At 36.9% G+C, this 23,231-nt stretch overlaps 1 protein-coding gene across 1 annotated transcript in view; it reads left to right on the top strand.

Moving 5' to 3' along the window:
- The first annotated feature begins 1,452 nt into the window (after positions 1 to 1,452).
- The window catches only part of hydin (HYDIN axonemal central pair apparatus protein), an 89,407-nt gene continuing 67,628 nt past the window's right edge, over positions 1,453 to 23,231 (top strand). Inside the window, 20 exon segments of the mRNA XM_041997011.1 lie at positions 1,453 to 1,515; positions 2,389 to 2,491; positions 4,535 to 4,660; positions 7,350 to 7,483; positions 7,950 to 7,995; positions 7,997 to 8,077; positions 9,074 to 9,119; positions 9,122 to 9,153; positions 9,156 to 9,245; positions 9,247 to 9,275; positions 9,427 to 9,554; positions 16,679 to 16,880; positions 17,234 to 17,408; positions 17,987 to 18,049; positions 18,052 to 18,088; positions 19,792 to 19,910; positions 20,498 to 20,721; positions 20,884 to 20,951; positions 21,105 to 21,346; positions 22,194 to 22,294. Coding sequence (XP_041852945.1) covers positions 2,414 to 2,491; positions 4,535 to 4,660; positions 7,350 to 7,483; positions 7,950 to 7,995; positions 7,997 to 8,077; positions 9,074 to 9,119; positions 9,122 to 9,153; positions 9,156 to 9,245; positions 9,247 to 9,275; positions 9,427 to 9,554; positions 16,679 to 16,880; positions 17,234 to 17,408; positions 17,987 to 18,049; positions 18,052 to 18,088; positions 19,792 to 19,910; positions 20,498 to 20,721; positions 20,884 to 20,951; positions 21,105 to 21,346; positions 22,194 to 22,294 — 2,021 coding nt within the window. The 5' untranslated portion in view covers positions 1,453 to 1,515; positions 2,389 to 2,413.

The raw sequence follows: 23,231 nt of genomic DNA, 5'->3' as shown, positions 1-23,231 counted from the left end.
CATCCCAGGACCCCTTGGACACAGGAGCAAGGCTTGGCATGGGCGGTGTCAGTGGCATGTACGGGACCTGGGCAGCGGTGTGGGATTCTGAAGCGCTGGAGATGACACAGGAGACTTGAGCCCTGGAACTGGTGGTGACAAGAGAAGTGGCCTGTGGAGCTGGTTTCTCAACTCATTTTACTATATAAATTATATATATATATATATATATATATATATATAGTAATAGAGTGGTCATCTTATGGCCTGAGGTTTGATCCTTGGCCTGTCGAGCTCATGTCGAGGTGTCCCTGATCAAGACACCGACCCCCGAAATGCTCCTGATGGGTCGTGACTGAGTGTCTTGCATTGCAGCTTCCATCATCAGTGTGTGAATGTGTGTATGAATGGGTGAATGTGAAAAAAAGTGGGCTGCACAGTGGTGTGGTGGTTAGCACTGCGGCTTCACAGCAAGAGGGTCGCTGGTTTGAGCCTTGGCTGGTGGGAGGTTCGAATCTAGGGGGAGGTGGCCTTTCTGTGCACATGTTCTCCCTGTGTATGCATGGGTTTTCTGGCTTCCTTCCACCCATGTTGGGTTAATTGGTCACTCTAAATTCTCCCTAGGAGTGAGTGTGTCAGGATTATATTTTAATGTTATTTTGTCATGTTCTGTTTCTGCTACTTGTGATTCAGAGATCCTACTGGGCATGGTGGTGGTGGTGCTAATTGGAGATTCTCCTCACCTGGTGGTAATGGGAGATGCCACTCACCTGCTGCTGTTTGGCTTTGCCAGCCTACATAAGAGCCAGTCTGCAGTCCACTCATCACCAGATCGTTGCCTTACCCTAGTGATACAACACTGGCCATTAAGAGATTCTTTTGAGTTTTTGTGTACAGTCTGACTTGTAACATTTTTGTCCTGTCTACCTACCTTTACAGAAGAGTGCCACAAGCTCTCATTCTGGCCTGCTGCCCTGCCACCACCCCTGCCTCAGTTTCTATCTAAGCATTCTGGATTCACTAAAATAAACCTGTTACCGCTTTACTGAATCTACTGTCTGCTCCTTCGTGGTTCCAGCCTGTCTTCCTGCAAACCTTAACAGAGTGTGTGTGTGAATGGTTGTTTATACCTATCTGTGCTGGCCCTGCAATGGACTGGTGACCTGTCTATGTGTATATATATTACATATATATATATATATATATATATATATATATATATATATATATATATATGTATATATATATATATATATGTATATATATATATATATTATATAATCTCTTATTTTCACAAACAAAATAAAGGTTCGATTAATCTGAGACTTTGTCTTTTATATGAATCCACAAGCTGTTTGAATGATCTTTCTTTGTGGACAATATTTTTCCATATTTTCTTCCGTTTTTAAGCGCTGCGGCTACTAGCCAATCAGAAGGCAGTTTATTGCGGGCTCTTTGGAGTCGTTGCCCTGACTACAAGCCACAACGAAATGGACTCAGAAGCTTGTCCCAGCGTTTCTTGACAACAGAACAGTGGTAAGAGTTTAAGAATTTATTATTTTTAATAATGATTTAAGGTTTTCTTTGTTTGTTTTTTTCTTTTTACCAAGACCAATTGAATTTAATTGAATATATTGTTAAATTTAATTACGTGTTAGTTTTTGGTGACACGTTAACACAGTAAACAGGTTACCATTTGACGGGACGTTTCAAAACTTTGAGAAGACATATTTTTAATAACCGTTTCACTAAAAAATAGTAGCCTACTGTCTCTTTACTGTCAATTATTTTTTGTATATTAGTTCTGTTGCAGGTGGAAACTGAATATCTAACAAAAACAAATAAACAAAAACATCAAAACGGGGTTCACTTGAAGGCTTGAAATGCGTGTACGTTTACTGGGTGAATAACCTACGCTTTTTAATTAGCTGTGCTAACGGTCATTAACCGTCAAGTTGTGGTAAAGCCTGTTAATCACTCATTGATCTGAGTGAGGCCTGTTGAAACATCTATCTATCTGTCTGTCTGTCTGTCTGTCTGTCTGTCTGTTTTTTCTCTTGACTAGATTAAAATACACTTAGGTGGACACTTTGGACACTTGAGCCAAACAGTTAAAATAGTATCATGTTACTATTAAGCTATTTCTTGCTGATCTGATTCACCTACCTAAGTCATAAAAAGACACACTAAAATGCACTCTTTTTATAGAAACCAGTATCACATAGTTTCAACACCACATACTGTGTATACAATGAAAACCACGACTTTTATACAGTAGAATGTAAGTTCAAGGAAGATTTAATTTACATAGATATCATTTGATCTCACCAGGTTAGAAATAAAATGTGTACTTTATTACCATTTACGTGTATATCTTCACAAGTTTTTCCCTGTGTGGTCTCGTTGCAGATAATTTTGCTTCAATGCAATCAGAATGAGAGCCAGTCAGGTTCACAAGACAGCTCTGCTTTGCAGAAATAAACTTGTTGTGAAGGAAAACAAACAGAAAAGGGTGAGTTTACCATATCGATTTTTACCTTTTTTTCTGAGATCTACATTTTGCCACTTCTGTTTGAACTTAGTGAAAGGTTATATCCAATATGACATCTTGTATAGTTTTATATAAAGTATTCTGCAGATGTTGGAACCAGGTTTTCCTCATTTTGAACATTGTCCCATGCTTTTTAAGAACCTTCTTCAAATGACAGATTGCCCCCATAATTACATTGGCTTCTTATAGGGAACAAAAATCAATATCTTACTGCAGTGTTTAGTTAGAGTGACCTCAACTCAGCTATTTTAGGTCTATGCTTTCTCCCACCTCAATGACAGTTCTCAGATCATTAAACTAAACATCTGTCTTTAAAGTTGATTACGTTTTGAGTTATTGTTAGATGATAATGAAACAATAACTCTTTAATTACTCAAAAATCTTTTTAAAGTTAATAACTGCAGAATGTGAAAAGCTACCAATTAATTAGCACAAAAATCAGAATTTAATTTCATTCTCCTGTACTTTCTGGAGGGCCTTTTCTCAGTTCTAGTGATGTTACATAGGATTAATTGAATTGAAATTTAGATTTAATGTGATGCAATGATTTTCTTTGTTAGTCAAGTTTTTATCAATTGGTATAACATGAATAGAATTAGACTATAATCAAATTGAATTATTTGGATTATAATTGATTCGATTCCAGTGGTATATAATTTGATTCAATTTAATTTGATTGAATTGGATTACATTTGCAAAGAATTGGCTCGTGTCTAACTGTATTATATTAAAATTGTTACTTTAGGTCAGTATAGTTTTTGTTATTGCTACCATTACTTTTTAATATCTTTAAATTGCTTTGAAATAATATTTGTTGTGAATTGGTGCTAGTATATAAGTAAACTGGATCTAACTATATGTACAGTGTTTCAGGTTACTGATGTGCACTTTTCCATTATCCTAATTTGAATTCAGCATTTAAAGACCAGCCACATAATTTCATGACTTGTCATCCTACAAGGGCAGAGTAAAATGGTGACTACAACCATCGCCATTGGAGATGTAGCCACCCTTATGGCTTACCCCACACAACCAATAGTGATGTCCTGCAGTGGGTTGCCCATGTGCTCATAGATCTGAGGTGGCATGTAAAATCTTCTGTTTTATTTAACAGTCAGTCAGATTCTATTTGTGCTTTAGAGTAAAAAGGAATCCCCCCCAAACGTCTAAAAATGTTAAAACAATGCATTTACACACACACACACACACACACACACACACACACACACACACACACACACACACACACACACACACATATATATATATATATATACAGAATATAATGTTAATGTTTTAAATAATAGCTGCAAATTTCATTTGATCAAGTACTACATGAAAACACCTTCTTTGCAGTTATGCCTCTGTATGTATGTAAGAGTTACCAAAATAAAAAGAACTGTACATGTTACAGCTATGAGAAACTATAAATAAGACATTGGTTTCTTATGAACATTTTCAGGTTTCGCAACTGCCTTCTTATAGTATAATAATTAAACAAACAGATTTGTTGTCTCTAAATATACATAAAGCTTATTACGAGGATAACTGGCAGCTTTTTAAATATTGCACACGTAGTTATCCCCAGCTACATTATTAATTCAGATATTTAGGTAGAATCCTTTCCTGACCTATCCTTGAAATAGGCTAAGTGCAGTTGGATGTTTCTTTCTCTCTGGTACACTGATAAAAAGGTGTTAGTGGATTTTGTAGAATGTATATTAACTATAAAATGCTGCTGTTGGTCCTTACTACAGCAGGAAAGTCTTACAATTCCCACAGTACATGAAATCAGCTCATATATATGCACCTAATGGTGCTGTCTTTGCATACGTGTCATAGCTGTAAACTGTCAAACTTTGACTCGATAGCCTACAGCTCTTAAGCTAATTATCTTTTACCACATTTCAGCCATCAGTGGGGACAGTCATTGCTGTTTAAGTTTTAAAGATAGTAAAGGGGCTATTGGTGCATAAAGACCTGTGTATTGCTGTTTGGTTGCAGGTGACCCCATCAGTTTTCACCCAGGAGATGCTGCAGTCCACAGACGAGCGTCTCAGTAATACCATTGAGGTGCACCCGCCTCACATCCTGGAGCAGCGCCACATGAGCAACACCGCGCATCACAAAGTAAAGGCTAGCAAATGTTATAATTGCTGAGTAACAACACTGGTATATGAATATTTAGTGTTGGTTAGAGACACTTTTGGTGTGAATTAACAGCCACATTTTTGTCAGTCTGCCACAGGGCAAATCTAGCTACACATGTAGTGTCTGAGGGCGAGCCTCAGAGAATAGAATTGCTGGTTAAGGTGGCAAATTATGTACTTTGGACCTTGACCTAATGGGTTATAATGAATTCAGTGTAATTTGCTTAGAGTGCCTTGAAAAGTCCTATATAAAAAAAAAAACAACTTGAAACTTGAGCTAAAAGATAGTTGTAAAATATGATAAATAATGATAACTACAAACAGTCAAGGTTGGTTCAGGGTTTGCTGTATATATACATATATATATATATATATATATATATATATCCTAGGGCTTTCAAATGATTAAAAATTTTAATCAGATTAATCTAGGCTTATAAATGAATTAATCATCTTTAATCAGCATTCGCAACTATGACCTAAATATGTTTTTATTGTATTGCATCAACAGAAAGAGCAAGGTAATACTCACTTGGGTTTTTCTTCCATTTCTTTTAACATTAGAGATTCAGTTTAGTTGTAATAATCAGTTCAATATTTAATAAAATCAAGACCTCAAAAAAATATTTCTCATTTGTGCCACCCTTTTCCTGGTCAGTCCCCCCACCTGGCCCTCCATCAAAACTTTTGTAGACCCACACCTGCATATCTGAAGTACAAATCCGTCTATCTTCATCGATGTGTGCTTGGCTGTCTTAAATTTTACAGCTGTGTCACTAGCAAACCTTATTAATACTGCAAGGTTATATGAAATAAAGGCAAACAATATCTAACTGAAATAGGCTGATGTATCAACATATCATTCTTCAGCTTCACATAGTGACATGGATTTGATGTATATAGATATTAGACTATTATATAGCTTACTATTGCTAGCGCCAAAAAACAATACTTTTTGGGTAATTATGTGTTGGTGTGAACCATGAACTGCTAGTTTCCTCCTTCTCAGCTGAACAATAAACAAACACAACAAAAGAAACGGTGCTAGCAACAGAAAAGCAGATCAGCTGATCACCGACAGCTGTCATGATTCACCACAGGAGAGGGAGGGGGAGAGAAGGAGGTTGCCGTAAACACAGAGAAGAAAAACTACTGAAAAGTTTTTATTCTTTAAAAAAGTGTGAAAAGTTAGAGTGTTGAACCCTCTCCCCGGCAAAAGTGTGAGTGGTAAAACACCCTTATCCCCCACAGGTGTGATGCCCTCAAATTCATCCACAGAGCCAGTCATCTTTTTCCATCTTGCCTGCAGGCACCTCATAAATGACGCATTGTATTAAATGCGCTAACAATTTTAAAGCAATTAATTACAGAAATTAGTTACTGCTGTTACTGCATTTTTTACAACCTTAATACACACACACACACACACACACACACACACATATGTATATATAGTTTCTCATTATTTAATCTTTTATATCCTGAATGCAGATAATGTGCTGTCTACTAAGGGCATCTTCACCATACCAAAGTTAGTTCCACTTGAGTCAGCAAGTTCTGTTTGATAGACAGAGGGCAAACAATGTGACTCAATGCTCATTACATTTAGGGGCAGAATTTAAAAGAAGGTTTGCAGCAGAAATGCCATCAAAAGTTCATGAAACGTCTTTGAAGTTAAGAAATGCCCCCTCATCACATTTGATAGGAATACTTTCTGCATCTCACCTTGTATACTTTTTTGTTGACTTTTCAAATATGCAAATGTGAAAATGACCAAACTCCAATCCAAGCAACCTCTGGTGATAACTAGGGGCAATCTCCAGCTGGACTTGTATCAATCCTGAGGGCACTAATATTATCATATGAGATATATAAAAATAATTTAGATTAACTTTGAGAAGATACTGCATCCTATATAGTAGGGCTGCAACTAATGACTACTCTGATGGTCAATTAGTCACCCACTATTAAAACGACTAGTCGACCAATCGGATTATGTATCTCACGATTATTATAAAAGGATCTTATTTCACTTTCAGCTTTGAAATCTTGCATGAGGTAAGTCCGACGTGCCTCCTCTTTAAATGTTCAAGCATTGCAGACGTACTTCCGTGGTACACAAGGTCCGCTTTGCAAATCTCACATGTATTTAATTTATTTTGTAAGTTTAACGTGAAGTTATCCCAGACTTTTAACGTTCTCCGCCGCGGTTTTCCTCCCTGGTCCGCCACCATATTTTTCCCCTGGCGGACTTTATGGCGCATGTGCAACTATCAGCAGAGATAAAAAAAGAAGACAATGTCTCACTCTATAATTTTTTCCCCTCTTTGCGCATGTGCATTGTGCAACTCTCAGCAGAGATAGGATTAGAAGACGATGTCTGACTCTGTATTTTTTTTTTTTTTCGTTGTCGGCTAAATTCGTTGTCGACTATTTTTATTGTCGACAAAGTCGACTAATCGTTGCAGCCCTACTATATAGGTAGATTGCAAAGTCTAAAGATGCATAAAATAACATAAAAAGATGTGTACTTTATACTTTTTTGTCTTGCTGAGTATCAAACATGGAAATTGATACTATTAGCCAGTTGCTTAGCATTTCATTAAGATTCCAAACATAAAATTAGAAACATAAACACATGTCTATACTGTTGTCTGTATTTTTGCCAGTTGTCGTCTGTACAAAGGGACCAGCCACTTTTTCAGCCTTACCCATCTGAGCTGATCTTCCAGAACTTTCCTTCCCTCACAGACCTACAAGTTACTTTGCTTCTTCTCAACAATGACAAGGTGCGTTAATGATAGTGATTAGATGATAGGAAATTTATATTAAAAAGCACATGACTAATGAACATGGTGATGGACTGGTGACCTGTCAGCACCTCACCTGAGTAAGATAAACCATTTTAAAGAAATGAATGGATAGAGGATAGATGGATGGATGCTAAGCTAGTCTTTTAGTCAAAACTAGTTATGGGACAGTAGGCAAAAACATACAAGTTTTCACGCCACTCTGACATAAAAGAAGAAAAAGAAGAAGAAAAAAAAAGAAACATATTTGTGAGTCATGTTTTTGTGGGTTGTGTGTAAGGAGTGGAGAGTGATTGAAAAAGGTCATGGTAGATTGGGGACTGTAGAAGACACCATCAAGTAGTAATGAAAAAAAAACATTCACTTGTAGGTGTTGTGGCACCACATTTGTTGCTGTGCTGTTTTGAAGTTTTCTGTATTTCATTTTCTGTATTTATTTATTTTTTTAAGGTTTCCCAGCAAGTTGAAACTTGAACAGCAGGATTCAGAGCAGTTTCATGTGGGTGGGTCCAGAGGAGGCTGTTAGCAAGGTTGCACCTGGAATGTTTACCACTTTTACAGTAATTTTCACACCACAGGAGAACAAGGTACTGCCTCCAAAAATATGCACATGTAAAGTCTACAGTTGGATGGCACAATGAGAATGATGTTTGTATGCTTCTGGGAAGGTGACGAAAAATTCGGATTGTGATGATTGTTTTTTTGTTGTAATTGTTATAATTGTTTGAACCTTGAGGGCGGTGGCCTTTCTGTGTGGAGTTTGCATGTTCTCCCCCCGTGTATGCGTGGGTTCTCTCCGGGTTCTCCGGCTGCCGTCCCACGTCCAAGACATGCATGATAGGTTAATTGGTTATTCTAAATTCTCCCTATGAGAGAGTGTGTGTGTGAATGGTGGTTTGTCTATCTGTGTTGGCCCTGCGACAGACTGGTGACCTGTCCAGGGTGTACCCTGCCTCTCACCTGTTAAAATGCTGGGATAGGCTCCAGCTCACCCGCGACCCGTAATGGAACAAGCGGTCAAGATAATGAATGAATGAATTGTTTACCAAAACATATATATAAAAGATTATTTATATAATGACTTTAGTACAGGCTCTCAGCTTTGATTTGATGGTTCTGTTTTATCAAAAGTAGTCGATGGCTTATGAATTTTGGTGGCGGCGTAGCTCAGGGGAGTAGAGTGGTCGTCTTGTAGCCTGAGGGTTGCCCGTTTGATTCTCAGCCTGTCGAGCTCATGTCAAGCTCTCCCTGAGCAAGACACTGAACCCCAAATTCCTCCTGATGGGTCGTGGTTGAGCGCCTTGCATGGCAAATAGTGTCACTGTGAGGCTTTTAGAAAGGTGATTTTAGCTTTTACTTGGTGGTATCACTGTTCCTGAGTACAGTCTCAGGGCCACTAGCTACAGTATGACTGTATAGTCTTGTATCAAAATGGCCCGCTTGCTACAGGTTTCTTTTAGAACCTAAAATTAAAAATATCTGTCATGTGTCTTTAGCTCAGAGGAACAAATAGTCTAGAATCAGTTATGTTTTATGAGTTTGGCTGTTTGCAACCATTTTTAAAGAATATTTTTTACATCCAGGACTACAACCATAGACTGGTTTGTGTGACAGAGAGAGAGGCGTTTGAGATCCAATTCATGCCATTGGACCACGCGCCATTTCTTGACTCTTCGGGATGAGATTTTTCTACCCCTCTGTGCTGTGAAATCTTCCACAAGAAAACTCACCCTTGTCCGAAACATAGGGAAAAGCAAAAGCCAAGTTCAAGTTACATACAAAGAGGTAATTAAGTTGAGACATACATCATTGCAGTCACTCAGAATCAGATGTAACAAAGGCTTTGTTGTAGCAACTTTTCAAGAACTACAGTTAAACTACTTAATCAAAAGTTAAAAGACTTCTCGCCAATTTTTTTAATAACTGTCTATTCCAGGCCTTCTTTCTCTGTGACCCCATCCTCTGGGACCCTTGACGTGGGTGAGAGCATGCAAGTGACTGTGGATTTCCAACCAATGAGTATAGGAGACCATCAGCAAGACCTGGTTTTGCACCATCATACCGGTGAGATGAATTCAGACCATCCTCGATTACTTTTACACAGTGGCATCTGCAGGAAGCTTCCACCTCTGATAAAATCTTACAAGGGTTTACTTGAACACTTTATTTTGGTTTTCAAAGAGTCTTTCAATGCAGATGAAAAGTCATTTTGTGTTTTGGGTATTTCATTTTTGAGCAGAAACCCCAAAAGGACTATTGGGATCTAAGAGTTACACATTGTTTCACACAGAGCTTGTTAGTTAATTAGAATAATCTGTATTAAAAGTGAATGCTGAAAGTGGTGTTATGATTAAAACAATATTTATAATGTATGTTGTCTCATCATCTGAAATACATATCGGATTACATAGGTACATTTGAGACACATAGATGGAAGCAAAGTTTTTGAAGCTGCAAAAACGTTTTTAGAATCTGACATGTCAAATGAATGAATGAGTTCACTCCGTGATTAGGATTTCTGTCAACAGCAGTGGTGAACCCAGATGAAAAACAGGACCCTAAAGAAACAAAAAATTCAGTCCCATTGTCCAGGTGTGGTAATAATGGTGTCTTACAATTGTCCTTGGAACTTGAAATTCCAAGGAACGTTTGGCGGGAAATGACGAAATGATCTTGTTTTTTCTGAGCATGCGAACTTTTAAGTTTCAGAGGACCCTGAGATTCCCGATGGCTGTGCTCAGTACCACTTGTAGTCCGTTGTCTTGATTAAAATTCTTTGTAATATATTTTGTGTCTGTTAAGTTTCTAGTATAAACAACAGTGAGTTGTTGTTATTGATAATTACTTATGGTGGGTTTGTTCGTGAAAATTCGGGTCAGTATGTGTGGTTTATTAATTATTATCACCAAATTGGCTACTGTTCTCATGGTGTACATTTGTACAACAGGTTTGTGATTTTCTCTTTCATCAACGCTGCCTTTTCGGGGTTTTCAATCTAGATAGATTTGTATCTTTCTGCACAAATAGCCTCTATTTGCTCATCTAGTAGCATTTTTTTTTCAGTTGTTAACAAGATTCAAGCAGGTTCTTTTTTTTAGAAAAGTCCCAGTACACTTTGGATTATAACATGCATTTAATCAGGTTTGTACAAAATTCAGACTTTAAGAATTTAATTCAATTCACTAAATAAATTTGAATTTGAATTGACTCCACCCCACATGATGCTGAATTGAACTTGAATTGGAATTACAGGAATTTTATTGAATTCATTGCGATTCAGAGAAATTCATTCTAATCATATATTATTGAGAATGTCATACTTTTTTCTAACCTTAACCCAGTCTGAAGACTGTTCATGGTTTGGATAACAGTGCAATAAGTTTTTATGTTAAACACACAATACACTACCTGCAAAATGTTGTATTACCACCATGAATTTATATTTTCAGATAAATGAATGCCATTAAGTATGTTTATGTTCATTTATCTAAATAGGGGCAATGCACATTAATTAACATGACTGCTTCAGTCTGTAAAAGCAGCATATTTAACCATTCAGACTAAACTTCACTGGCAGTCCCTAATAAATATATAGTATAAACATTGAAAGAAACTACAAGCAAATTAGCATATAAAATAATATGATAGTAAATTACAAAATAGTGGATAAAAAATTAATTTACATTTTATCATAAAAGATTTCTGTAAGATTTTCTATACAGATTTATTCTAATATAGGTATTGCAGAAAAGCCATTATTTTGCTTTGAATGTTTTTTAAGAGTTTAAAAAGGGTGTGTTGTAGGATATGAATGAGAGTTTTCCAAAAGTTAGCAAAAGTGTTTGTCCATGATAGAAAAAAAATGTAATGAAGATCTTTAAAATGCATCATTGTGTCATTTCTAAGTGTCTGTTTTTATCTGTTCAGTTGAATCAAAGACATTTATAAAAATGATTATTTGAGGGTCCTTCAACCTTGGATGGAGCAAATGAGTTGATACCAAGAAGGCACTTTAAAAAAGAGTGTGGGTTTGTGTGTGTCTGCATGGGGCCATAAAGTCAAAGGTGATTTAAGTGAATATAATAAGATGAGGATTCATAACATCCTCAGGGAACTGTGAGCGTGTAGATTAAACCCATTGTGGCTGCTGTATAGTGTATTTACTGCTCAGTGTAGCTTTCTCTGAGGAAATGTTATCTCTGTTAGTCCCTCCTTGTCTCTCCTCTCTTCTCCTTTCCATTCCAACTTCCTATTCTTTCCTCTCACATTTGAATTCATGGGATTTTTCAATTACACTTAGTCTGAGACTGTCTGAGACTCTGACTCTCATTGCATAGTACTGGAGTACTACTACACAAACTGTACTCAGAGGGTCCGGTCTTGGGCCCTAAAGCTGGTGAGTTTTTCATAGTTTAGTCAGTACTTCACATGATGAGTTAAGATACTGTGTAGTGATGCAGTGAATGTGCATTCTCCTAAATTCCAAATGTAATATTGATTACCTGAGCAGATCTGTCATCATTTCAATTTGTGGCCCCTCAGATTATTTTTTTCTTTTGTCCCATTAAGTTACAGTGAGTAATAATAACACATAAGAAGAAGAAGAAGAAAGAAGTATTTATGTTTTTGTAAAGCAGGTCAATCTACACAAGAGAGCAGTGATAAAGGTGGTCCAAACAAATATGTGTGTGTGACCATTTGTTTTGGTGGCAACTTTTCTTTTGGCCAAGCAGTATAGCTTTACATTAGCAATAGCATTTTTTTTTTCAAATACTCATATTGCACTTAGACAACATTCTACTCATATGAATACTCATACAACTTAGTTTTTTGCAGTGTTGCTTTCTGGTGCTGATGCTGTTGAAGCGACATTCAGTGACAAATCAGAACTCAGAATTTTCAGAATTCTACTCTGCTGGTTCTGCGACGTAACAGTTTGCTGAACAGCCTATTGAATGACTTATTTCCAGATCAAGGTAGAGTTTTGAGTTTGTGGCAATTTAGACACCCATGGTAATACACCCCCCAATTTCTGCTCTTTAACTGACCAGGGATTCTGTGTGGCTACTTAGATAGTAGGTGGGGCAGCAGAAAAACTGTAGCTGTAGTGGCACTGAGTAGCATTAAGCTTTAATAATAGGAGGGCCACCCCAGTTCCAGAGCACCACTTACAACCTATCAGGAGAATATCATTCTAAATTTAGCACATTTTCCTCACTCTCATGTATGTTTCAGGTTATCATGCAGCACAAGACCTTACTTGGGGGAGGGGGTATAGAGATTTCAGCATAGGCTAGTTGATACAGCTTTTGGCTTGGTTCACACTGCAGCTCAATTCTGATTTTTTGCCTATATGTGACTCATATCAGATTTTTTAATTACAGTCTGAATGGCACAAATCAGATTTTTTTTTAAATCCGACCCAGGCCACTTTTATGTGTGGTCCTAGATTGGATACAGAGCCAATCTGTGTCAAAGCGACCTTAATCTGAACGGTCATGCTGCATGTCATCAGACTTTGACGTCACAGAAGAGAGACAAATGTCAAAATTCTGTGCCAGTGGAAGAAGATCACAGCAATACCGACTTGTGGCAATATCAAATCATTTTATTCATCAACTGGGCATAATTATTTCAATTCTACTTGTACAAGTGTTATGAAAGCAAGGCAAGGCCAAATTATTTGTATAGCACATGTACTAGACAATTCAAAGTGCTGTACATAAAACATTGAAAGTATTACAATGGGGTGCAGCAATAAAAAAGGGGAAGCAATAAAAAGTGCATTACAAACAAACTTTAAAAATAAATAAAAGAAATTAAATAAAAAGAAAAAGTTTAAATAAAATAGGTAAAATGCAAGAAATAAAAGTTCCAGTGTGAGAAATTAACAGTTGTTTTTAACCCTGATTTAAAACATCTGAGAGTTTCAGCAGACCTGCAGTTTTCTGGGAGTTTGTTCCACATAAAAGTTGAACGCTGCCTCTCCATGTTTAGTTCTGACTCTAGAAACAGAAAGTAGATTTGACACTGAAGACCTGAGGGATCTGGTTGGTTCATCACGAACAAGAAGATCATGAACGTATTTACCATTTAATGCTTTGTAAACTAACGTCAGTTCTTTGACAGACAGGAAGCCAATGTAAAGATCTGAGGACTGGAGTTATATGATCCACTTTCTTGGTCTTAGTTCTGGACTAACAGCAGCTGTCTGATGGACTTTTTAGGGAGACCTGTAAGGACAGTGTTACAGTTGGCTAGTATACTAAAGAGAAATGCATGGACAAGTTTTTCTAAATCCTGCTGCGACATCAGTCCTTTAATCCTCGATATGAATAGGCTGACTTCACAACTATCTTAATATAACTGCTAAAGAGAGAATTGATTATAGGCCTACAAATTGATACACAAGCATGTGAAGCATCCATATTTACTTCCGTAAACAATATGCACTGCCTGACATTGTGTTTTCCTTTGTGCATGTGTCACTGCACAGCCATGTACCATTCACACTTGAGTGTGATGAAGGTTGCATTGAAATGATAATGTGAACGGCCACATGAAAAAATTGGATTTCGGGAAAAAATCTTTTTGAGCATTAGAACCTGAAATGTGAACGAAGCCTTTGTGTGCATGTTTGGGTCTTTAGCTGCATGCACATCACAACTTCTGCCTAATGACAGAACACAGTACTTCTTGTTTCCTGCTTTAAAGAAAATGCAGTTTTAAGGAAGAATAACTTACACAGCTCACTTGTTTTTCATCATGGTTTGTTAGAAAATTCTTGCTGCATCTTAAAAATCTGAGACTCTGCTGCTCCAGTAAACTGCCACCCACCAACACACCTCCCCCCTTCTCTGTCACTGCTGCTGATTTAAAGCAAAAGATGGACAGCTCTGAGGGAGCACTGAGGCATCTGCTTTGACAAGGCTACAGCACCAAGGGGACTTGAGCATAGCAGCCTTTTTAGAAAAACAGCATACACACAAACAGTAAGCAGCTGCACATCAACAAACACACATGCTTAAATTCAGGCTTATGTGCATTCATGGTCTCACGCATTCTGCAGATCTGCTGTCAGTGCTGTAATCAAAGGTAGCTGAGGGAGTTGAGAAGTTCTATTGCTGTGTTCATAGAGAAATTATGGGAGAAGAAAGTGAGTGGGGGTAGGATGAGATGGTGGACAGCCATGATGAAAGCTGAGCAATAAGCTGCAGCTTTCCCTGCTTGTCAGCTGCTGTCATAGCATCAGAATGCTGTGAGATAATTACTTTTTTCTCCAGATCCCACAATTCTTCATTTTGTCCCCCTCATTTCCTTCTGTCACTCATTCTTCATCTCACATTTTTTTTTCCTTATTTGTACTCCATGTGATGATATCTCATGATTTTATAGATTTTCTAGTGGTAGAAATAAACTGGCCTTCCTCTGGCACTGTGCCAGGCTTTTTTATATTCACTCTCACTGCCTCTAGGTAAGTGATGGAAACCTCTCTGATAATTGGCCGTTGGAAGCAAGCTCAAGCACTCCCTGAATTCTAATATGTGTATTTACTGTAAGACATACACAGTTATTGTATAAATGTTACCAGCCAACATTTCAAATTTGAAAATTTCAAATTTGTTTGTTTCTGCCATCATAACTGTGGTCAGTTTGTTAACATATTTAAAAACCAAATAAGTCACATTAAAAGAGTTTTTTAGGCATTTGTGTTACTCAAAAATAAGGTATTTCAGTTTCTAATTAATCACTTCTGAAAGCCCAGGCAAGACCTCCCACCTAGCAAGTCTTACAACCTAATAAGATGGCCCACCTTTTAAAATGCTATAGTTTTGCCTGTCATTGGAAAAGATTAATATGTTGGATTTGGTTGATTGATCAGTGGGCTTTAACCCTGCTATTTCTTTAAACAACCAGCTGATGCAAAAATTGTATCCTTAGTCTAATTGTCCTCTAGTTTGTTTTTTAAAGGGCATAGTGTTACTTGCTAGTTTCCTGAAAAACAAAGATCCTTGCTTCTTCCTGAATACAGATTGAATGAAGAAAACTAATAACTCAAGTTAATTTTTAAAAAACACACTTTTAAGTATATATATATATATATATATATATATATAAAATATGTGTGTGTGTGTGTCTGTGGATGTGTATGTATGATTTTCTGTCTCTGATTTTCTGTCACAATGAATAGTATATTTCGTTTATTTGAACTTGACTGACTGAATTGGACACAAAAATTGTGATAGAAAAACTAATAAATGGCAAGCCTCCATGGTTGTTTTGGCTTTAAAAACTCAGTCACAATAAAATGCAATACCCATTGGGCCTATTGAGCTGAACTACTTCCAAACAAGAAATTCCTCCATGTCACTTTGATCTCAGGTTTCATTTTTAACCATTTTATTGGCTGAGGCATCTATGATTTTACTCCGCTGGAGAAATGTTATATGAAGGAATTACAAACAAAAGAACTAAATGGAGAATAGCATTAAGCTGAGGCCAAAACCAAACTCAGTGTTCAGAATTCAGAGATTTGTTTGTATTTTGCAAAAACAAAAGCGAGTTCTCCATGTGTGTGTTCAGATCTGCTGATGCTGGAATTTTACCCTTGTTTTAGAAATTCTAACCAGTGCAGGTAAACAAATATGAGCAATCTAAGGACAATTAGAGTGTTCCTGCACTCTGAAACTCCAGTCCCACTGATTTGAATGTAAACAAACACTTGTCAAATTTACATGAGACCTCATTCTTAGTGGCTTTATACCAAACCTAGTTTTGCATCTAATTTCTGTTTTTGGTTATTGTTGTTCTTTGTCTCTCTGTTGAAGTGAGCCCATGATGTTGCCATGTTACTTCTATAGATCTATTAGATTAATGATAAGTCAATTATTATATTTAATTCCACTCTAAATGTCTTTAGAAATATTATTTATGTAATTTGCTTTAATTACTAGTATCCCAAAAAATGCCATTTCTGACTATAATATCTTAAAAGTGAGGAAAAATATGTATCTTGACTTATTTTCTGTAGAAAATTTATTTGTAATTATTACAGAATGACATAATCACTCATTCATATGCCACCTATCTTCTGAGAGTTATTATAAAAAAAAAATCTGAAAACTGCTGGCCTAAACTGTACATGTGTTTCCGCAGTTGTTTTCTTATTCTTTATGTCTTCTTCTCAGGTGATGATGTGTATATCAGCTTGTATGGATCTAGTGAAGAACTCAACATCCATCTTGAACCTGACTATATGTTGCTGAAGAAGACTTATGTCACACTGGCCAATGTTCATATTGTCTCCCTCACCAATAGAAGTGATATTCCTCTTAAGTACTGTTGGACAGTATGGCCTAGCCAGCAAGAAGAGGATCAGAGCTTATTGAGGTACACAGGCAGAGTCAGATTCGTTTTTCTAGAAAAATCTATCTATCTATCTATCTATCTATCTATCTATCTATCTATCTATCTATCTATCTATCTATCTATCTATCTATCTGTCTGTCTGTCTGTCTGTCTGTCTGTCTGTCTGTCTGTCTGTCTGTCTGTCTGTCTGTCTGTCTGTCTGTCTGTCTATCTATCTATCCATCTATCTATCTATAATTCAGGTGTTTAGGTGTCCATCACCTTGTTTCTGTAAACAACTTTTTTCTCTTTACCTTGTTCGTTTTTCTTCTGGGCTGTCTCTATTTAACCTTTGTTTTACTATTCACCTGCATTCCCGGTGTGCCTCTCTCTAGAGAGAGCTCAGTTATCCAGCAGGGGGAGGAGGAGCAGAAGAAGGGGCAGTGGCGTTTTCAATGTGAGCATGACCCCACAGTGATCCATTACCCCCCACTGCTGTCCAGATCCCAGCAGGAGTGCAAGCCATCAAAAGACTACCTCTCACTCAGCTCCATAACTTTGGAGCCAGAGGTGTGTTTGTATTTCAGTCTTTCTATATTATTTCTCTGTCTTCTCCTCAACACATTAATTGTCTCTACTTTTTTTGCACTGACGGTATAAAAATGGCTGCATATGTGGAACTTTTATTCATACCACTGTCAATCATTCTCTTATTTGACAGGTATCAGTAGCTTGTCCAGATGCTAAACTTGGTAGATGTTTGGTTATATCATCCCTTGCTACATGATTTAATTCATATTCATATTATTCATACTAATTCTCAGCTGGGTCAGGTTCCGCTGGACATGAAGGAGATAGTAGACAGATGAAAGACAACGATTGGGTGGCAGAGAGAAAGTGTGGAGGAGGGGAGAGTACAGTCTCTTGGCCAGTTGTAGCACAAACTTAGAGAGGGCATTTAAGGGCAATGGTCAGCAGTGTACACACATCCACAAAACCATACACCATTTTATATAAGTGTGTGTGTAACCTTAGACCTACATAAAGAGTCAGTCAACAGCCATTTCACTTCTTCACCTTTTTTTTCATCTGCTGTTTGCATATCATTTTTTCACTAACGTAATCATTCTTCTTTCTTTGTGGTTTAGGAGGGTGAGATATGGCCAAACACCACAGCTAAGTTCCAGCATCGTTTTAAGCCTGATGAGGCTATAACTTTACGCAATATAATATATACTGTGATGTCACAGGTTAGTGTCCAGTTTGATGAAAACACTCATTCAGATGTCAAATAGAAAAGCACAATAATACATGTATTTTCATATTAAACAAAAAAAAAGTTTAATATTTGCTCATACTGTGGAGTTTGCATTGTTTGTCTGGATGCCTAACATTTTAACCCATGTTTAACGATCAACTTTTTAATGGAATACTGCAGCTGTAAGCTGTTTTTTTTTTTTTTTTTTTTTTTTAAATGAAAGCACTGTAATAACACCAGAAGATTTGGATTTGACATGAAACCTTCATGAGCCTTACCTAAGTTTATCCTGAGTGCAAATTAACATGTTGCCATAATCATGTATTCACATGGTTATTTCTGCTAAACTAAAGCATGTCTGCATTTTTTCTGTTAAAATATTTTAATGTCAGAATGAAAATGAGATTTACACAATTTCGGCAGTCTGAAGCTACGGGTACTTTCTTAATACTGAAATCACTGAGGACCAAGGGATAGTTTTTTTTTACTTTTTTGTTTTTCCGCACCATGCAGTGGATTGTTTTATCAGGTTCAGGCATACAGCACACTTCTCCTGTTCTATAAATCAATAAATTTGGTTTTCTCACAAAGACTTCACTACCCCCTGTGGGCTGGTACAGATGAATGCTAGACATTCTTTTTTATATTTCCCTCTCCTTCAGTGCATCATATCCTTAATTACACTGGTAAAACACCACAAATGGACCAACTGAATCTCTCTAAACACTGAAGAAATCCTTTCAACATTATATAAAAAATAAAATAATATCCAGAGAGTGAGCATGTGGAAACAGTTCCCATGCAGTCAATTCACTCGTGGTGTCCTATTTTATTTTCTCAACTCACTGGCAGTAAATGGCTGTTGGTAAATTTGCATGTGGCCTACATGTGTGTCTTGAGCCGGAGGCCAGATTTACATTAATTTCCATGACTGTAAGGCACACAAAGACATGACCAACCTTTATAAAGCACCATGCACTGGTTCCAGACTTAGGAAAAAAACTTAAAAAACTAACTATGAAAGTAACAATACAATACCCACTATGTTGGACCTCTTGTGCCTTTCAGTATGTTCACTAAGAGAAAAGGAGAAAACTAAAACTAATGTGTGATTCAGGACTTTGCAGCAACATGAAGGAAACCTTTATAACTAGCCTGCATAAAGTCATTGCAAAGTATGTCTATGTCTGTCTCTAATTAGGGATGCAGAATAATTTTCTGAATGTCTCAGTTGATGTCAGCCAAAGATCACCATTGACATTCAGATTAGGGGAGATTTGGCATAATTGTACCTAATTGTCAGAGAATCTTCCAAGCTTGTTGAAGACAGATGAAGGCTAGAATTTTTTATTAAAAATCTTAAATGAATATACAACATAGGGAATACTAAAAATGTAAATTATAGTTGTTTCTTTTTTCCCACCATTGTCACCATTAAATTTGGCCATTACAGTAAGAACGGCAATTTGTCAGTTCTTTACATACTAAACAAAAGATGCTTCGATGATCAAATATCTGTATCTATTTTGGTAGTTCGTCAAATTTAGCTGAAATATTTCAACGTATAGGATCTAATTATAAAGTGGTCCTGTTTTATGTTTTCTTTGTTAAATCTTGTTATTCTGTCATGTAAGAAAATTTTTTTATTTCTGTCTCTATTTTTGTTGTGCACATTTTGTCTATGTCTGGCCTTAGGCCGTGAGTCGAGGTTACCTCTCACAATCAAGGGTGAAGGCCTGGGACCTCAACTAGAGCTCAACTATCAACTAATGGACATGAAAAATGTTTTTATAGGTGACAAAGATATTTATGAGGTAAGAAAGATTAAGCCAAAATGAACGGCTAAGCTTTGTCAGTTGTGCTGTGGGTACTGAAATTTAGCTGCCATGCCATAAATTTGCTTAACTTTCATGCCTGAAGTCATGTCAGCACTCTATAATTTCATATTACGAAATGTTCATGTTAATGTTTCTAGTGCTGAACAAAATTATATATCCCTATCTTGGGTACAATGTAAAAAATAAATAAATAAAACCAGTTTATCTCTGAATATTAAATTACAACAATGAGCAAAAAAACTCCATAGGACACATTTTCTGTCTGTATGATCTTTTTTGGGTGATTGTTCTGATTACTTTGACCTAACTATAGCTGCGAACTAAAAAGCTGTAATTCCTTTTATATCGGCTCATACACATATACTTTTAGTATTAGAATCTACACATAAAAGGTTTTCTGTTAAACAAAATGAGGCTCCTTGAACACTGTTGGCATTGTTAGTGCCCCATTAACATGAAATCTAAATACTTGAGAGATCTACATATACTGTGTCATCAGTAGATGTTTACTGTATCATTGGAAAATCTGAGTGTTATATCAGTGTGTATGTCTTTTGGTCCAGGTGCAGATGTCGAACAAAGGCCTGATTGATGCCCCTTTCAGGTTTTCAAGCCCTGACACCACATTTGGCCACTGTTTCTCCTTCAGTCCTGAGGAAGGTGTTGTTCCCCCTGGGGGCTGCCAGATTGTGGAAGTCACCTTTCACAGTTGTATTTTAGGAACTTTCTCTGAGGACTTGCTACTAACTGTCACAGGACAGCCTCAACCCCTTACCTTGACCTTCAGGTGAAGTCAGCATTTAGATGTTTATAAGTACACAGAGCCTCAACCTTAAAGGCTGTGTCAGTGTTATAAATCATTAAAACAACTTTCTACTATCCTTAGTATTTTAAAATCAGTTGACTTGCTACTTTTTCTCAGGTCTTATGCATTTATCTTTTCTTTCAGGGGGTGTGTTATTGGTCCCACATTCCACTTCAATGTCTGTGGACTTGATTTTGGAGATGTAGCCTTTGGTGAGTTACTGCATACTGCCTGATTTCATTTTCATGATGGTGCATGAGATGTGTTTTCATGCTAAAAATGACAACATTACAATGCCTGTAATCTGCCTTTTTTAGGTTTCATCTTTGTTCATCTTTATTTTCTGCCTCTGTCTCTCTGAGCAGGTTTCTCATCTACATCGATTTGTACCCTCTTTAACACATCCTATGTGCCTATGACTTTTGCTCTGCGTATCCTTGGTGATGGGCTGGGGTCTCCGAGTGTTAGCAGTGCGGAACAGGTGTCTGATTTGTCACGGAAGAACTGGCAAGGGCATGCTTTTCGAGACCTGCACACACGGCCTGTGGAGTTCACTATCAGTCCGGCTGTTGGTTCTGTGCGTGCAATGTCTGATGAGACAATTAAGGTAGATTTAATGATAAATTCATCACAAACATAAGGTAGTCAGCTGTTCTGTTGTAATGATAACTTTACAATAAATCTTTAGTGTAAAATAACAGTATCAAGGTAGTCCCGCTTTCTGTCATGGACATTTTCTTTCCCGTCATTATTTATATAGAGCACAGTAAAAATCACACAAATTTTAGTCATAGAGATATGATAAGATGTTGTTGATATCAATGCCATTATCAATTCTGCTTATTGATCTGGTTCTTTATTGGTTTCCTCATCAATTCCTGACCCAGTTTTCTATGAGGGACCGATAGAGATATTGATAAGCCCAGTGGTGCATGATTCCAGTGCTTTGAAAAATTGGTAACCGGCTTCTGAGTAAAACGAGTTTTCGATTTCTATTCCTAGTACTGCATACTGTGGATTCTTAATTGCAGGTTTAATTTAGACAGAGGATCTTTGATGACTTTCAAGTGGAAATTTTCCCAGATCACACAGATTTTTCCATACAGGCCATTCATAAATAATTTCTTTTCTGTCTTAAAACATAGAGCAGTAGTACACTATTTTGTGAATATATATTGAACATATTGGATACTACTTGGATCTCAAACCTTAACAAGGTTAACCAAACACTTTAAATGGTGGATAACATACCATCACTTTTGTATCAGAGTTTTTTTAGTGTCACCAGTTTCTTAACCTAAGAATGTCTATGTTGCAAAGCAGACATGCTGTTTGTTCATTGTATTGTGCTACCACTTATGCTAAACATTAGAAAAGATTACACAGTAAAAAGGTAATTTTACTCACTTCATTTGATGTCTAATGTGTTGAACCTTTGTCTTATATGTGAACAGGTGACACTTTGTTCCAACACAGTTGGGAGATACAGGTTGGCAATGGTGGTGGATGTTGAAGGTGTTGGAGAGGAAATTATGACTCTGCCTATCAATGCCAGGTTGGACATATTAACAGATATGAACTAGACTTACTTTAGTGTACGAACATACTCAAAAACATAAGACATCTTAAAGACACTTTATAAAAGATACTGAAAATATACTGTATAAAAATGTATGGATGCTACTGAATTAGCATACTTCTGTCCTTTGTCTGTAAGATTGAACATAATCTCTCTCTGTAAAATTCAAGTTGGATATGAAAATAATGTTTTCATAGACAACTCTGTGAGATGTCTTCTTAGATGAATATAGAGTAATGTAGTTTACCACATATTTAATTTGTTGAGATGCTGTACTTCATGTGTACAACATAATGCCACATTGATTGGGGACAGTCTGAACAAGCTTGACGCGGATTGCCCTTGAGATTGCAGCCCATTATTGGACAAACTTGGATGGGTTAAGTTTATTACACTACTCATGTTGTTATAAAGCAATGTTCTGTTGGAATACCTGTACCCTGCATTTACCACCCCAGCCTGGCAACATAATGATCCTAAATTTGGAGAAAAGAAACCCCTTCCAATATTTAGCAAGTGATCATAATGTTTTGTTTGATTGGTATACAAAGGTTGCAGATTATAGCTGCTGGACAATCTATCTATACACTCCCACAAAAAACAGACAACAAACAAAAGAAACGGTCATCTAACTTCAGTGTTCCTTACATGAGGTACACTGTTTTTTGGCAGTAATTTCAACTGAACTCATGGAGTGACATGCTTTAACAAGCTGTGGTTGTGGCCCATTGAACTTGCACACAGGTGCTGCAAAATGAGCAAAGGATGCATTTAAACACTCACAAACTACTTTACATGATAATACCATAAAATGTCACCTGCATCATAGCTTAGAATATGGCAATAGTAATCTGACCTCTCTGACCTATTTGTGACTAGGTTGTAATTGATAGACTTTATACTTTATTTTGCC

The sequence above is a fragment of the Melanotaenia boesemani genome, chromosome 10, assembly GCF_017639745.1.
Source record: "Melanotaenia boesemani isolate fMelBoe1 chromosome 10, fMelBoe1.pri, whole genome shotgun sequence".
Lineage (NCBI taxonomy): Eukaryota > Metazoa > Chordata > Actinopteri > Atheriniformes > Melanotaeniidae > Melanotaenia > Melanotaenia boesemani.
This window is presented reverse-complemented; position numbering and strand designations above follow the sequence as displayed.